At 40.6% G+C, this 18,127-nt stretch overlaps 1 protein-coding gene across 13 annotated transcripts in view; it reads left to right on the top strand.

Annotated features, from left to right (window-relative positions):
* The first annotated feature begins 2,321 nt into the window (after window positions 1-2,321).
* Window positions 2,322-18,127, top strand: part of c2cd5 (C2 calcium dependent domain containing 5) — a 112,090-nt gene continuing 96,284 nt past the window's right edge. For 4 of the 13 annotated variants that reach the window (XM_048553764.2, XM_048553766.2, XM_048553767.2 and 1 more), the window contains exons 1-4: window positions 2,322-2,719; window positions 7,730-7,831; window positions 11,160-11,246; window positions 14,821-14,992. In XM_048553764.2, the coding sequence (XP_048409721.1) occupies window positions 7,742-7,831; window positions 11,160-11,246; window positions 14,821-14,992 (349 nt within the window). In that variant the 5' untranslated portion in view covers window positions 2,322-2,719; window positions 7,730-7,741. The remainder of the gene's footprint in view (window positions 2,720-7,729; window positions 7,832-11,159; window positions 11,247-14,820; window positions 14,993-18,127) is intronic. The other 9 variants (XM_048553768.2, XM_048553773.2, XM_048553772.2 and 6 more) reach the window with 4 other exon arrangements.

Raw genomic sequence — 18,127 nt, 5'->3', positions numbered from 1 at the left:
ACGTGAAGGACCAACTAAGTACTGCAAACGCAGTTATACTGAAGATCTGTGCTCCAGAATCACTCTCCCAGCCCAGCTGTTCCAGTACAGTTACAACAGTTACCCAGTCATGTGGAAAATTGCCCAAGTATTGTCCTCATTGCTGTACTCTCCGTCACTAGCAAAGTTAAGGAATGTGTTAACAGCACTATTAGTCGGCATTTACTCAGCAATAACATGCTATGATTAGGATCCATCAGGGCCACTTGGCTCCTGCCCTCAGTGCAGCTTTAGGTCAAACATGAATAAAAGCTGGATTCCAGAGGTAAGGCAGTAATCGATTGAGTTTGAGATTCAAGGTTCTGATGAGATTGCTGTAAATTGGAATCAAAGGAAAGGTCTCCACTAGATGCCAATCATGTGTAGCATGTGGTAAGAGTTACTGAAACCAGTTATTAAAGACCAGAGTCGCAGGAGTTCTTCTTGGTTAGAAGTGATGCTGTTTGCAGCGATCGTTTCCATTTGTGACACCACAGTTTGTGCAGCAACGCATGTCCACATGCAGTGGTAGCTGCACAGCATTCCATATTGGGATGACAAGAGAAAACTCAAATTATATCACAGGCAATGATCACCTCTAATAAAACAGACTCTGTGTCTCCCTGACATTTAATGGTATCAAAATAATTGAATCTCTCTGCATGAAAATCCTGGGTTGTCACCACTGATCAGTAAGTTAATATGGCTTCAAGGGCAGTTCAGACAGTGGGCATTCTGTGGTGAGTGACTGGCCTCCTGACCTAAAAACTGTCCTCCATCTACAAGGCCTAAGTCAGAACTGTAATGGAATACTCTCCACTTGCCTGGATAAGTACAGCTCCAATACGTAAGAAGCAGATTGCTTACCCATCCACCACCTTCAACATTCACCCTCTCTACCACTGGCATGGTGCGGATATGGTGTATACCATCTGCTGCATGAACTGCGCAACTTGTCAAAGATTCTTTGACAGCCTCCCAAATCTGCAATTCTACCAAGAAGTGCATAGGCAGCAGTTGCACGTATGCGCCGCCCCATGCAAATTCCCTAGTAAGTTGCATACCATGTGACCTGTAAATATTTTTGCTTTTTCATCATTGCTAGGTCAAAATCTTGGAACACCCCACCTAACGCAACTGTGGAATTATCTTCACGATATGGATTGCAATTGTTCATGAATGTGACTCACGATGACCTCAAAAACAACCTTTGCTAGCAATGTCAACATCCCACAACCATTGCTTAACAATTACAAAATACGCAGGTTGTTTGTTAAATTCCAGAAATTTTAAAAAGGATACATAAACAGAAATCTAATCTTAAAGTTTTTGTTTCAAATACTTATCCGGTCATTTCCAGCTTTGTTGACAATATCTGGTTAATTCTTCCCTTCTAAGTCAGAACACAATGTTAATTTTTTTTCCCCTGCACACTGACATTGTTGTTTTCACACGATATGGGTTTTATTCCTCAAGTTGACAAATGTTACTTATTGGAAGGAACAAATCACTCATTTTGGCCATTTATTGTACTTTCAAACGTCAAACATGCAGTTGCCTAACTCTCAAAATCAAAGTAATTACGATGTTCACACAGCAGCCCCTCTATACTTTAGTCTTTGTGCTATTTGTCCAATGTACCATTGGCTTGGTGGGAAATTTGCAGCTAAGTGGTAAAAGCACTGATCCATGTTAATCAATCCAAGTCCCATTCAATGAATCCAAACATGCCATTTTGGCTGGAGTCCCAGTTTTTCATTAAATCTGTCTATGTAAAATAAGTTCCAAAAGGAATAGTTCAAATGTCACAGCTTTAAGTTTCTCCTTTCTGTCAAAAATACTCTGGACCCTGGGGAGAAACTGTGACATACTGTCCTCACCATAAACATCCATCGCATCATATTGCACTGTAAGCTGTAGACCTGTTTCCATTCCTGCAGTGCCCCTTTGACATCACTAAGAGAATCATTATGGCCTTTTTGGTGCCAATGGCGTGACTGCTGATGAGGTGATCAATGGAGCTGCATTGTCAATGCTGGCTAGACATATTCTGAGGAATGCCATTGAGTCACCTCTCACCTTCAATGGCCCCTCTGCCAGCTTCCTGCTTAAGACATCAGCCATTGAGCATTCCCAGCTTCTTCGGCGCGGTCTGGAGCTTCAAGTTTTGTCAACCCAGATTCAATACCCATGGGATCAATGGCAACCACGTACAGGTAGCTATAAGAAAGGGATACAAGAGAAATTGCCAGGAGAGGGCGTTGACTAAGTTTCAGCCCAGCCACAGATCATCACAAGATGTGTGCTTGGGTTTGAGAGAGGGATCCTTGCTGGTTTTAGCCACCTCAGTCTCAGGGACTCTCCTTGACCAGAGCTGGGCTCAGCCGGAAGTGAAGTTGCAGGTAACACCGGAAGAAGATCAGCATGTGACGGCTGTGAGGGGGTCCGGGGATTTGCGGTTTCATTTTCTTCTGTTTTCAATTGAAAACATAAAGAAAAATACCTCCCAGAAGAGCCGTCGTTATCAGAGCGAGAGGTTGAAAGAGCCCACCGGTTGTTCGGTCGGTCGTCGGTAAGGCGCGGGGCCTAGTGCCTGCCGAGGCCTCGGGCTCGGCCCCTGCCACGAGTGATGGGGGAAAGAGGCGGATGGCGGGGCTTTGAGTTGCGCCGGAGCCGCTGGGCCGGATCCTGAGGCCTCGAGGTTCGTACTCATTTTCCTTCCAGCGGCGGACCGGGCGTTGAGAGACGGAGGCACTGGTCGCACCTCCCTCAGCGTCTTGTGGGAATGGCATCTTCCCGCACTGTTCAACCTGACAGTTAATGCCTTCTCCAGGCTGCTGCTGTTGCATGGTAAACTCCACTGCATTCCTCCCTTGTACACACGGTTCAGTACTGAGTTGGTCCATTGAATCGGCACAGGCTCTTCCAGTTAGTTTCTGCTCCCCAGGCTCCTCCCTCCACATGATTATAATGTTGCCTTTTCCAAATGTCTAATCAGTGTTCTTTGGAAAACTATTATCCAATCAGTTTCCCCAACCTTGTCAGGGATTAGGAAATCACCTGTTAACCATCGCTACTTGGAGCCATAAAATGCAACTTTCCATTTCTTTGGTTATAGCAATGCTAAGCTATCATCAATTCCTAACTTTCTCCCATCAGATTTAGAAGTACTGATCACCATCTTTCATCCCTTGCTTTTGGCTCTCTGCTTTCTGCACTGAAGCAAGAAATCAGTGTTTTTCTCAGATACATTCTGTGGGTTTTCCCTGTCACTCTCTTTCCCCCCCTCCCCATCCTTGTTTTTTTCTGCCCAATTACTGCGCATCGAGTCACGAGCCTGTTCTACCAAAAGAATTAACTGGGCTTTTCTACACTGGCCATATTTCTTTTCCTTCTCATAGTTTTCAGTTCAGTTCCTTGGCATTATTTTGAAGATCAGAAACCCCTTGCTGACCTTGGCCAATAGGAAACTTTCTACTAAAACCATTAAGAGAAGTTGCCTGGTTCTTTATCACTTCAGTCCTTTTGGACTTTCCTGTGATCATATTGGCTGCTACGCTTCTTACATTGTAATAAAGAAGGCATTTCAAAAGTCATTTGTGATTTGGAGCAGCCTTGGGGCTCTCAAAGGCATTTATATGATGGAATATTATTTATATCTAACTTGTCTAAACTGAGTACAAAATAAGCTGGACAATAATATTAGAAAGATGCAAGCAGAGGCCCTCAGTCAATCATCCATGTTGTACCATTCAGTTAAATCCTGGATGATGTACACATTTAATCTCATTGCTCAACATCTCTTAATATGCTTATTCACCAAAAATCCTTATCTCAAAGCTTTCAGTTACCCACTGATCTTGTTGGGGAGATGACTTCTGTATTTCAGCTATTTTTGTTGGAGTGCTTCTTGATTTCACTCCTGATTGGCTTAGACCCAATTTCAAGATAACTTCTCCTTGTTCTGAATGTAATCATAATCTCTCAGGTGCTGGCTGTCTTCAGATGTCAACTCTGTGGCTTCTAAAGGTGTGGAAGAATGTGTAGCCCCTCATTTGAATGTCCCGGAATATGAGAGCATCACTTCTGAGATTTGGCTTAATATCTTAGTGTTTTGGAACTGAATTCGATCATAAACAAGGATAAGGTCCATTTGTCTTTCATTCTTCAACGGCACTAAATCCTGGGAATTTTTTGATATATTTGTTAGCACTTTAGTTGATATCCACTATACTTTGTAGAGCTCAAGTCACATGCACAGCCCTGTTGTCACGTGCATTTCATTGTGCAGTGTTGGTTTAACAGCTTTGCTTTTATGTTTATTGTTGCGTTTGAATTCTTTATGTTTATGCAACAAAAGTGGTGCTGAGAGTGGACTGAAGTAGATGGAATCTAGCTTTGAAGGAAATTAGACAGGCTTCGCATTTGAAATGCTATCAATACTGGCACAGGACAGAATATTGACATAAAAGTTTATGATTTTTGAGGATAAAGTATTTCTACGTAAAGTATTTAACCTGCTTTAATCATTAAAGTAGCAGAAGTGAGCCAAATTGACTGAAGCTGTGTTGGATTGGAAGCATGAACAGTAATTTCACATGTTCCCAATTTGTTAGGGCTTGTTCATTCCACCAAAAGAATGATGATAATTCAATGAAGAAATTGAAAATGGAGGATTATTAAAACTTGGCAATTTTTTCCAATCAGTAAGTCAGGCATGGGCTCACTTTTCTTAAAAATTAGTAATATCAGGCATCAACAATCAAGCATCTTTGCTAACGGGTGACAAGTTACTTGACAGATGGGTGGCAGAGAAACAGCTGGGAAGCCGGTAGATAGGCTGCAAAAGCTTGGAGTAGATTTTTCACTACCTTTGAAGATATCTTAACACCACTATTTTTTAAAAGTTACTTAAGTTGCAGTTTATGCTTCCAACTTGCAAAAGTGTTTGTGAACTTTTAATATAGCATGTGCAATCCACAAATCTGTCAGATGTATGTTTCCATAGCAACACAGAAAGCTATGATCAAACAGCAAAAATGAGACACTTACTTAGTATTTTGTAAACAGATACAAGTTATACAGATGCAGAAAGCAAACCACCTTTCCAGCTGACCTAACTCACCTGAAGGTTGTGTGTCTGCTTTGTTCGCTAAACATTTGGGACATGAGGCATATCGTCCATGCAATTGTAATCCTATTTGTGTATGTTTCGAAATGTCACAATAGCGTATCAGAAATCAGGTCTGTCCATAGATGTCACATTTGATTAGTTTTTTTTCCTTGCCATTTTTCATTGTAAATTGATGTGACAGTATGCCCCTTGCGAGTAGTGTAGAACTGTAACCATTGCATGGTTTCATAGAATAAGCTGAATTATCCAATCGCATTATGCTTGTAGAAAAAAAACTTAGTTATGCAAAAGACACTTTTAAGCAATAATACAATTTTTCCCCATGCTGGCTGTGCATTTATTTGCAGGTCTATCCCTTATCAACAGTATTTAAAAACCTCAAAGATACAGTAAGAAATCAATTGTTTAAAATGCTTTGTTGTATGTTAATTTTCATTTCGGAACCAAGTATTAAGTATGTGTATTGACTTTTAACCTCAAGTCGATGCGCACTGCACTTCACCCGTTTAACGATGACTGCATAACTTGCTTATTTGTCTTTAAGCTGGACCATGGGAATGTACAGCACTCGAGACTGTTGTCTAGCTTGTATAGCAACAGTAATTTTTCACAGTAATTGTACCTCATCTCCGTTTAGTTTTTCAGGTTGTTAGCCATTTCTCAGCATCAGTAAATTCAGTGGCCATCCCATCTCTTTCTTACCATGTAATTAAATGCAATCATTTACTTGTAACTATCTAATTTTGTATCAATAAAGTTCCACATTTATTGACACACTGATAATATCCAAGGTAATTTTAAAAATCCAACTCTTACAAAGATGGTGTAGAACAGACTGTTCTCTTGCTGTTAATATATTTGAATGCTTTTATGAGGGTAGTGATAAACTTTGTTATAAATCTTAATGTTGTCCAGCTTGATGTAATTGCTTTATCTTCCTTATCTGTATGCTGCCCTTTAGCAAGAAATGCAAGAATTGGATTCGCTGCCATGCGCTTTCAAGACATCCAACCTCTGCTATCATCCTTGATCCTAGCCTCACGTCGCACAGTCTGATACAAAATCTTGGATATACCATCATGTTAACTCAACATTGAGAAGAAACTATTTTGCTCTTAACTGAAACTTTGCACGTTGGTCATTGCTTTCACTTCTAAATTTGGCTGCTGATTTAAAACTGATTGAGAGTGTACATCCTTGGTGGCCTTGTATCTAGATCATTGCAGAGATCACATACATCTACCTTTTGCTAATATATCCACCTACAAGTCTTCCTTACCCATATTCAGCTATTTTGCTGCCTTGTTCAGCTCCAGTGATTAATTTTCACATCTCTCAGATTTGAGGCAGAAATCATGTTAATTGGTTTCAAAGTCACTTTTCTGGGTTGAAGTCTATTCCAGCCTCGTTCTGCCTTAATTTTGCAACTTCCTTCACCCTGTTGGCGTAGCATCCCCATTCGGTCCATCGAAACCACACTGACTGTCTAAAGACGATCCCGCCCAGACCTCCAACTGCCACCCTCACCCTATCCCTGTAACCTTGCATTTCATATGGCTAATTCACTAGCTTGCACATCTCTGGATACAATGGGGCAACTTAGCATGGCCAATCCAACGAACCTGCACATCTTTGGATTGTGGGAGGAAATCCACGCCAACACCGAGACAGACACCCGAGGCTGGAATTGAACCTGAATTCCTGCTGCTGTGAGGCTGCAGAGCTAACTACTGAACAATCCTGCTGTCCCAATCAATTTTTGACGTAATTTCGTTTGCATTTTCTATTATCTGTTGATTTCACCGTCCGTGACATTGTCTTCAGCAACATTGTCCCTACTCCCTAGCATTCTACACTTCCACTTCTGTCTTTTTAACCTCATTTTCCGTGTGCAATTCTGTTCTTTTCCTCTAATTCTCTCCTAATTGTATATAATTGCTCACCACCCACCCCACCTTCTCTCTTGCATGGCACTTCGAAATGTTTTATGTGAATGATGACAAGGTAACATGGATTATTATAGCCCTGATTGCATGCAGCAAATCTTGGTGACTTTGAATTTAAAACAAACATTTGAAGGGCATGTATCTAGAAATCATGAAATAAAAAGGTGATATATTTCCGTCATCTAGTGCCAGACATTTGAATTTTATCTTTTCTTCTTTGGGCGCACTCAAACAAACTTCTTTTTTGGGTTAGCTGTTTTCATTGAATTTTAGGAAGTGTACACTATAAGATGTAAGTAATAAATTAATTTTGAAGAAAGTAAAGTAAAAATTTATATACCAACTCATATCTCCAATATTAAAAGTAGCACACAATAAATATATTCCCCACGAGCCAATGAAGTAAAATAAGTTCAGAAATATCTGCGCCTTTTGTTATTGGATATTGCAGTGACTGACCCCATTCTGTCAAGTGCTTCTGGTTGAGAGAATTTGTTTGTCTTAACCCAGTGATTGCAAGATTGATGTCTTGAATTGATGCTCTTATTTTGTACCTCTGGTGGCTTTGAAGCAGGTATTCGAGGCCAGATCTACTGATACAGTCAAGTAACCCTTCTTTATTTTCTTGCAGTAAGGACTAACAATGCCGGGGAAGCTGAAAGTCAGAATTGTGGCTGGCCGTCACTTGCCAGTTATGGACAGGGCCAGTGACCTAACGGATGCTTTTGTAGAGGTTTGTACAAATTACATAAAATTTCTTACATGATTAGCATTTAACAGTACCAAGCTATGAAGTGAGGAGTTACATGACAAGACGTGACCATTAATGTGGTGAATTGGCTGCCTTCCACTGTAGCAGATGCTAATAGGCAAACATCAATTGCAAGAGCAACACTGAGTAAAGAAAATAAAACAAAGTACTCAAGAAACAGCTTGGAGAACAAAAAGACTGTAGAGCACTACATTCTGTCCTATGAGCTGAGCAAGAGGCCCATCAGCAAGATGTTGGACATGGGTCAGTTGGTCTTGCATTCATCTCTTGAGCTAGGAGGCCTGGGCAATACTCCAGTGCAGTGCTGAGGGAGTTCTGCACAGTTGGAGAGGCTATAATTTAAATTGAGATGTTGGATCAGAGTCCTTTCTACCTCCTCTGGTGGGTGTGAAAATTCCCATGGCGCTACGGTAAAAGCGCAGACAGGCTTGGAGCTTATGACTTGCCCCTTTCCCAGAAGTTGGATCTGAACTGTGTCCAGCATTCCCAATGTCAAGTTAGATGCAAGTATCTTCCCAACTTCATTAGAATGTTAATGTAGAATTAAGTTGAATACCCTGCATATGATCAGGCCACACAGCCTAACAACTTTGTGTTGATGTTTATAATGTTCTGCACAAGTTTCATTCCATTCCATTAACCTCATCTCAGCTTTGCATGATTTTTTGTTTTACATTCCTTCTTTTCTCATTACTCATCCACTTTCCTTCTAAAAGCATCACTGCTATTGCCTTAATTTTTTGCCTGTGATGTTGAGACCCATATTCTAACTGATCTGAGCAACAAAATTTCTTAAGTCTCTTTTGAGTTTATTATTAACTATCTTGCATTAATGGTCCCAGATTTGGATTGTGCCTCAAATTGGGACATTCTCTTTGCATCTGTCTTTTCCAAACCATTCATGATTTTGAAGACCTCTGTCGAGGTGCCTTTACATTTACTGTTTTGACAGAGCAAAAACCCCACCTGGTTCAATCTTTCACACTATCTGCAAACTCTTGATTTTTGTGCTGTACAGCAAGGTCCTCTCGCTGTCATGCCAACCTTTCAGGAATTCACTTGTCTACATGATACTACTGTGCATAGCATTGTGTATGTGTTCGGTATTGTGTGTGCAATTGTGAAAATCACTGACTGCAATGTTCTCTGTTATTTAATTTTCTGAGAATGATGGGATTTTATTGTACTCCAAATGTGGCCTGACGTTGGCATCATAACTAACGTAATATCACTTCCTTTGATTACTGTAATCATTTTTTGAGTTCTATGCCTAGAAATCAATACCATTGCTTTCTTAATTTTATTTGCTTTGCTGACCTATGATGCTGCTTTTGATCACCTGGTACACCTGTAACCTGAAATTCCTTAGCTGTTCTCTATTCAGTTTATCATTTTCCGAGATGCAGGAGATACTTTGAGTTCAAGCAAACAACAGTATGAGTAACTAGGTGTAAAGAATCAGGGTCCACAGAAAATACAAAGCAATCCTCAGTGGGAAGAAGTAGAACAGAATCCTTCAACTTAGAGTAAAACCAAACAATTGGAGGGTGGCAAATGTTATCCCCTTGTTCAAGAAGGGGTTTAAGGATAACCCTGGGAATTACAGACCAGTCAGTCAGTCTTGTGTCGTGGGCAAATTATTGGAGGATCCTGAGAGATAATATTTGTGATTATTTGGAAAAGCATAGTTTGATTAGAGATAGTCAACATGTCTTTGTGAGGGCCAGGTCATGGCTTACAAGCCTTGTTGAATTCTCTGAGTATCTGACAAAACACATTTATGAAGGTCAAGCAGTGGATGTGGTGTATATGGATTTTAGCAAGGCATTTGATAAGGTTCCCCATGGCAGGCTCATTCAGAAAGTAAGGAGGAATGGGATTCAGAGAAATTTGCCTGTCTGGATACAGAATTGGTTGTCCAATGGAAGACAGAGTGTGGTAGTAGATGGAAAGTATTTAGCTTGGAGCTCAGTGACCAGTGGTGTTCCACAGGGATCTGTTCTGGGACCCCTGCTTTTTGTGATCTTTATAAATGACTTGGATGAGGAAGTGGAAGGATGGTTAATAAGTGTGATGATGGCACGAAGGTTGGTGGAGTTGTGGATAGTGTGGAGGGCTGCTGTAGGGTACACCGGGACATTAACAGGTTGTAGAGCTGGGCAAAGAAGTGGCAAATGGAATTCAACCCGGAAAAGTGTGAAGTGATTCATTTTGGAACATCAAATTTGAATGCAGAATACAGGGTTAATGGCAGCGTTCTTGACATTGTGGAGGAACAGAGGGGTCTTGGGGTCTATGTCCATAGACCCCTTAAAGTTGCCACCCAAGTTGATAAGATTGTTGAGAAGGCGTATGGTGTGTTGGCTTTCATCAGCAAGGGGATTGAGTTTAAGAGCCGTGAGTTATGCTGCAACTCTATAAATCCCTGGTTAGACCACACTTGGAATATCATGTTCAGTTCTGGCCGCCTCATTATAGGAAGGATGTGGAAGCTTTAGAGAGGGTGCAGAGAAGATTTATCAGGATGCTGCCTGGATTGGAGGGCAGGTCCTATGAGGGAAGGTTCAGGGAGCTAGGGCTTTTTCTCATTGGAGCAAAGAAGGATGAGAGGTGACGACACAAGTGTACAAGATGATATCGGCGTAGATAGAGTTGATAGTCAGAGACTTTTTCCCAAGGCGGAAATGACCATTTATGAGGGGGCATAATTTTAAGGTGATTGGAGGAAGTTATAGGGGATATGTCAGAGGTAGGTTCTTTACACAGTGGTGTAAAGTAGTGAGTAATGGGTGCGTGGAATGCTCTGCCAGCAGTGGTAGTAGAGTCAGATACTTTCGGGACATTTAAGCAACTCTTGGATAGGTACATGGATGATAGTAAAATGAAGGGTATGTAGGTTCATTGGATCTTAGTGTAGGATAATAGGTCGGCACAACATCGTGGGCTGAAGGGCCTGTACTGTTCTATAATGTTCTATGTCCTATGTTCTACGTTTGTGAGATCTGTATGCAAATTAGTCCTGCAAATCTTTACATCACAAGAATAATTGTAATTTTAATGAACTTCATTTATGTAAAATTCTTCATCATTTTCGAGGTTGTGGAAAATCCTATATAAAAGCTTTAGTGGTTCATTTGTTAGCGGTTATGCCTGCAAGTGGATAGAAAATGAGTGCCTAAGGATGAGACTGTGGTCCCAAGTCTTCCTCCTGCACTAATTAAATAAAATGTTTGACAGTAATGATATAAAAAATGTGTAATGCTCCTTGTAACCTTTGTTTTTTTGGCAGGTAAAATTTGGTAATACAACATTTAAGACTGATGTGTTCCCTAAATCACTCAACCCCCAGTGGAATTCAGAATGGTTTAAGTTTGAGGTAAGATTTCGAGCAACATCTGCCTTACCACAAAGTAAAGCAAAATAAAATTTGACTAGAAAAGTTAAAATCGTATGAAGTAGGAGCAGAATTGGGCAATTTGGCCCACCAAGTCTGCTCGTCCATTCAGTTAGATCATGGCTGATCTTTTCCTCCTCCGCTCCACTTCCTTGTATTTTCACCATATTTCGTGATTCCTTCACTGCTTAAAAGACTATTTCACAAGGAGAAACAATCTCTCAGACCCCTGACAATCTTGTATGTTTTATTCTGAGGAGGCCCAACTTGAGGATTTGACTCTGTTTCCCTCTTAGCAGATACTACCAGACCCGATGGGAATGAGAAAGAAAGTGTGCTAATCCTGCTGTTTTGAAAGATCTATCTGTCAGATTGTGACTGACTCATTAGAAAATCACAGGGCCATTTCTTATTGTTGACTCTTGTTTTCTGAAGGGATATGTTTGTCTTTATGAACTGAACTGGTGACACTGTGTCTGACTGGAGTCTTTTTAACTAAAGCAGATGCAGTGAACCAGATGTGATATACCAATTGTCAGTAAAATAAAATGTGATTGAGCATAGAGCCAAGCCATGAAAATATCGTACAATTGATTAGATGACAGCAGAGCTGCAGCTGCCATGAACAAGCTCGCCTGAGGTCAAGATTCATTTAAAATCAGGCGATAGCCTTTTTCAGGGAAAACAAGCAAATGTCCCAATGAATAGAGATTGTCAAACACAGTAGATGATAAATTTGTAATTTTTACCAGAGGTCAAAATGATCAGCTGTTGAAGATCGGGTAGTTTCAAGATTTGATCATACTGACTGTACAGAAAGGTGTTGAAGAAGCTGTGCCTCTGAGTAAAAGTTAGCTAGTTCCAGGACGTGAGTCATCTGAGCAACAACTGAAGGTTTGAAACTGGGCAGGCTGATCCTCTGACAAGTTCTTGTAAACCAGGTCACTTACAGTCCAAAAGTGTAAGTAGACTTATGGCGTATTACTATTATTCCAGTATTTTTGTAGCTTACCTTGCTTTAATGAAGAACAATTTGGGTAGAGCCTATGTTGAGACTGCATTGTTTATTGATATTCAGAGTAGGCACAACTGTACAGGGGAAGTAGGAATGAAAACCTACCTATAGACGTTCACTTTCTTTTTAAGCCCTGCACATTTGAGTTTCTGAATAGAAGAAAATAACAATGACAGGTTTCTGGAAAAACTTTACAGGGATTTGATTCGGCGCCTGTCCTGAATTATTAGATTTTCTTGAGTTTTCATGTAGTGCTGACTAGTCACTGATGCAAATGGAATGAAACTAATCATCTGTGAGGTGTTTTATGCATTAGACTGTAACAAAAGCAGATACTAGTGTTCTGCAACTCTGGTCTGGTCACTGCAAATTGGATATTGTGCTGTTTTATAGTGACTGTATTCTTCAATGAAATATGGAATCTGTTGTTCTGCTAACTAAAGCTGTGTCCCTTTGAGGCCATAATGTCTTAAGTGCTGTTTAAGCAGGTCCAAGATCAATTGGTATTAGGTAAAAGGGCACATTTCTTCCTTTTATTATGTGATTGTGAAGTTGCACAGTTATTGAAGAAGTTTTAGCATCTTATTCAAATGCATATCTTTGTTTTCCTCAAATTTTGTGCTGTTTCAGCAGAACAAAGAGAGTGTCGATCTTTTTCAGCTGTACTATACTATCTCATCTGACAGCTCTTGATAATAACACCATTGCGAAACTAGTTTCATTCAAAAGCCAATTACTTATTTTCATGGTGCTGCCTGTTGGTATTATTCACGTAATTTGATATTTCTTCTACCTCTGGATTAGTGTGCCTTTTCCCCTTCTCCTTCCAGTTCCCATTTTACTTCACCCTGTCTTCTTTGCTGATTGTTCTGCAAGCTCTCCTTTCCGTTGCTTTTCCTCCTGAATGGTCCAAGTTGTCTGCTAGCCATAGTAAACCCAATTGCACAGTGGTGCCTTGTCTTTCAAAAACTCTGAGCAAACACTCCTCTTGCTGATTCCTATAAATGGAAGAAGACATACATATCAGGTTGGGGATATATTCCCAGTCTTTTAAGGTTTAGCCATCTGCTCCCCATCCCTAACTACTTCACATCTGTTACAGGTGAGGTAATATCAAGGCCACTCCCTATCTAATGAATAAGAGGAGCTTATCGGATGTTATCATTTGTAATTAAGTTGTGGCTGTGAAGATGCTCACCTTCAACAGAGCAGCAAACCATTACATTCATAATATAATTCATTTATTGGATGGTATAATGCTCTGTCCTTACTGCAGACTTCTGATGAGCAGTGCCACGTATTACTAGAGTAACTTAACTATCGGAAAACCTAACCGAGCCATACGGTAACAACTAATTAACTGTTCCAATTTCATAACATCCCATAAACACACCTTTTGGCAAAAAAGTAAACTCAAACACAGATCCCTACAGGGAGGAGGGGACAACACCGAGAGAGAGATTTCAGAGAAAGCTAGAGGAATCCTTCACTAAAGCTTGAGACACTTCCGGACTCCAATATGTTGTGACTGCCACAGCTTTTAAAAAAAATGATGTCAGTTTTCCTGCTCCTCTGATGCTGCTTGGCCTGCTGTGTTCATCTAGCTCTACACCTTGTTATCTTAGAAAAACCTGAACTGGGGGATCTGGCCACTCGCCTTCTATTGTTAAACTGTTACTGAGTAGACTCTACGATCACATCTGCCTTTACACCCTTTCCTCAAGAAAACCAAGGACAGATTAACCTTTTTAAAGTGACAGCATTGTCACACGGATGCTCAGTTCAGTATGAGGGTATGAGAATGACAACAGTTTTGTAATTATCATCTTATAAACTTAGCTGAGTGAGCATTGCCTTCATTGCTCAGTCCTATGAGTGTAGGTTCTGAGGAAGGGTCACTGGACCCGAAACATTAACTCCCTTTCCTTCACACATGCTGCCAGACCTGCTGAACTTTTCCAGAAACTTTGCTTTTGTTCCTTTGAGTTTAGGCATTGGGAAGTCATGTTGAGGTTGCACAAGACATTGGTGAGGCCTTTTATGGAATACTGTGTCCAGTTCGGGTTGCCCAGTTACCCCCACAGGGATATTATTAAACTGGAAAGGGTTGAGAAGAGATTTACTAGGATTAGGTCGGGTATGGAAGGTTTGAGTTATAAAGAAAGACTTGGTAGGCTGGGAGATTTTTCACTGGAACGTTGGACGTTGAGAGGCAACCTAATAGAAGTTTATAAAATCATGAGGAGTGTAGATTGGATTAATGATCCAACTACAAGGCTTAAAAGATGTTTGGATAGGTAAATGAACAGGAACGGTTTGGAGGGATATGGGCCAGGAACAGGCAGGTGGGACTAGTTTATCTTAGGGTTACATTCAGCATGGACTGGTTGGACCGAAGAGTCTCTTTCTATGCTGTATGATTCTGACTCCAGTTTATGAATACTGCATAGAGTAGAATTCACTGTCCATTAAAATTGCGCATAGGATATGGTTAAATCTCTTCTGCAACTCAGTTATAAATATCCGGAAATGTGTTTACAGGTCGATGATGAAGACTTGCAAGATGAGCCACTACAGATCACAGTTCTGGATCATGATACCTACAGTGCTAATGATGCTATCGGAAAAGTATACATTGATATTGACCCGTTATTATCAAATGAAGCTGCAGCCATTCTATCTGGCTGGTTTCCAATCTATGATACTATTCATGGTGAGTATGATATTTCATGAATTATGATCTGAATTCCATTGGTGTTATATTTTTCTGACATGGCATTTTGATATTGTTCATCACAATATATATGATCATTAGCACAATATTTCTTAAGTGCCTGCATCATTTATATGTTCTCAGGGCAGACCTTCGTGGAGTCTCATTCCTCCTGGACTTGATTAGTGTGTATCTGTTCTCTGTCCTCTAGTATCAAAAGCAGTATTCTGTTTCAGATCATGTTTTGAAAACTTGTAAGCAAAATGTAACCAAACCCTGTTAGAATTCTGAATGGCCTGCTCCTGCACTATCTCTTATATTCTCAGGATAGTTTACACATAGAAAATAGCCTGCTAGAGCCAAAAGAGGCCCACAAAATAAGTCACTTAGCAACAGATTGTCCACATCCCTTTGGGATAGAGAATTCCACAGATTTACCACTCATTGGAGTGAGCAATTCCTCCTCTTCTTAACATTAAATAGCCTGTCCCTTATTTTGAGACCACATTCCTTGGTTTTAGACTTCACAGCCAGGGAAAACCCCCTACCAATTTTATCCTGTTGATTCCTAAATGTATTTTCTATGATTGAATGAGAGTGCCTGTTTAGAATTGATGTCTGATGAAGGGTCACTGGGCATGAAATGTTAACTTTTATTTCTCTACAGATGTGACCAAACCTGCTGAGTGTCTCCAGCACTGCAGTTTTTGTCTTGGATTGCTAGTTCAGTGGCATTACCACTCATTACAACCTCCCTAACTCAAGCCTTTTCTGAAAATGACCGGTCAGCTCCATCAATAAGACCTGATGACTTAACACTAATATACTTTGAACAATAGTAGGATGAGTAGTCTATTCGTTGCAACCTGACTTCCAATTATCATGGTCTGCACCCTGTGGGGATGAGCTGGGAAATAGGAAGGCTATTTCCTAACACCTGATTCTGTGTTACTTTGAAGTCATGCATCCTTTAACTCCACGTTACAGCAGCAAGTTTATTCACTACTACTGATAAAATGTTACATAATATCTTACTGCTTGCCAAATTGGCATTGCTCCCTGCTTTCAGCTCAACAGTAGGACCCCTGTTGTCTCCAAAGAATTCTATCCAGTGAAACCAATAAGGGAATATGCAAAGGAAGATTGAGAATCTTACATCCTAGACAATTCTGTCTTTTTTTTTTGTCTAAGCAAATAAGTCTACAAGCCACAATGATTTGGAGAATTTTGACTTTTCAAAGTGAGAAAATCTGACCACTTCAAGAATTGTAGAAGCACAAGATAGGCAAAGGCTACACAGTCCTTTGTCGTCTTCTATATTGTTCACTTTCCAGAATGTGGCTTTAATTCTGATACCTACTGTGTGAATGTTTGGAATTTGCAAGATCTGCAAAATAACCAAATGATGAAAGCTAAACTTGGAACCCGATTTTGAATGCAAATGTTGAATTATGTTTATTACTATGATGTATTGCATTTGACTTCTGCACATAAAATGTGTTGGAATGTTTTCTTAAATGTGGGAAATACCTTAGAGAATTTTATGGCTTGATGTTTCTTTCATAATGTACAACATGTGTATGCAATAAGTTCATATCTTACATGCAGCCTGTAGATTTTATACTCTGAAATTCTTTTGCATTTCCCCATGTGCTCTTCTTTTCCCCTTCATTGTTTATTGATTTTTACACCTTTTGGGCCATCATACATTTATTGAGAGTTTCACGGAGACTTGTTTCAGACCTCTAGCTACTACATCTGACTTTCAGGACTCTTCTTTCAGTAGTCACTTACCTCATAGGTAATTGCTGACATTAATTACCAGTTTATTGAGAATTTATGTAGTTTGCTCATAAAGACTTACTAATGTAACATGGTTTTAGAATGGCCAAAGTTATGTAACTCGCTACCTTTGCATTAAAGGTAAAATGAAGCTGTAATGAATGAAAGGGCCATTTGTTTGGCAGTTTTGAATTTTTTTTCTGCCATGGAACGTATGTGTCACTGAATGTGCCAGCATTTTTGCCAAACCAAATTGCCCTTGAGAACTGCCTCCTTGGACTGCTGCAGTTCGTTTAATATAAGTGAACCGGCCATGTTATTCGAGGGAAATCCAGGATTTTGAATCCATGACAGGAAGGAAATGGCGAAATGCTTCCAAGTCAGGTTGGTTAGTGACTTGGGGAAGAATTTGCAGACTGTGATGTTCCCGTGTATTTGCTGCCCTTGCCCTTCTTGATGTTAGTGATCGCGGCTTTGGGAAGTCCTGGCCAAGGAGCCTCAGCGACTATCTCCAGTGTAGCTTAATAATGGTGCCAGCTGCAGTTACTGAGCCTCACTGCTGGAGGGAGTGAATGTTTGTCAGTGTTATGCCAAATGGGCTGCCTTGTCTTAGATGGCGTCAAGCTTGCATGTTGTTGGAGTTGCATTCATCTAGGAAATTGGGCAGTATTCTATCACATGCCTGACATGCACTTTTATAGATTGCAGATAGGCTTTGGGAGTCAGGAGGTAATTTACTTGTTGCAGGATTCCTATTCTCTTGTCTTATCCAGTTTAGTTTCTAGTCAATGGTGGAACCCCCCCCCCCCCCCCCCCTTCTCCCCAGGCTTATTGATAGTTGGGAATTCAGCAATGGTAATGCCATTGAATGGCAAGGGAAGACAGTTGGCTTCTGTCTTGTTGGAAATGGTCATTGCCTGTCACTTGTGTAGCATGTGTGATTTGCCAGATATCAGCCTAAGCCTTGATGTTGTTCAGATATTGCTGCATTGGTACGTGGGCTGTTTCAGTATCCGAGTCGTTGTGAATGGTGCTGAACACTGTGCAAATGCCCCCATGTCAGACCTATGATGGACAGAATGTCATTGATGAAGTAGCTGAAGATGGTTGTACGTGGGACCTCCCGCTGGAGATTACTTGAAGCTGAGATCACGGACTTCCAGCAACCACAACAACCTTACTCTGTGCCAGGTTTGACTCCAACCAAGGGAGAGCTTACCCCCAGTTCCCATTGACTCTGTTTTGCTAGACTTTGTTCATGCCAGGTTAGGTCAATTACAGTCTGGATGTCAGGCGCAGGCACTCTCACCTTACCTTGGAATTAAGCTGTCTTGTCAGTATTTGTTGAAATCA

Source organism: Stegostoma tigrinum, chromosome 25 (genome assembly GCF_030684315.1).
Source record: "Stegostoma tigrinum isolate sSteTig4 chromosome 25, sSteTig4.hap1, whole genome shotgun sequence".
Classification (NCBI taxonomy): Eukaryota; Metazoa; Chordata; class Chondrichthyes; order Orectolobiformes; family Stegostomatidae; genus Stegostoma; species Stegostoma tigrinum.
This window is presented reverse-complemented; position numbering and strand designations above follow the sequence as displayed.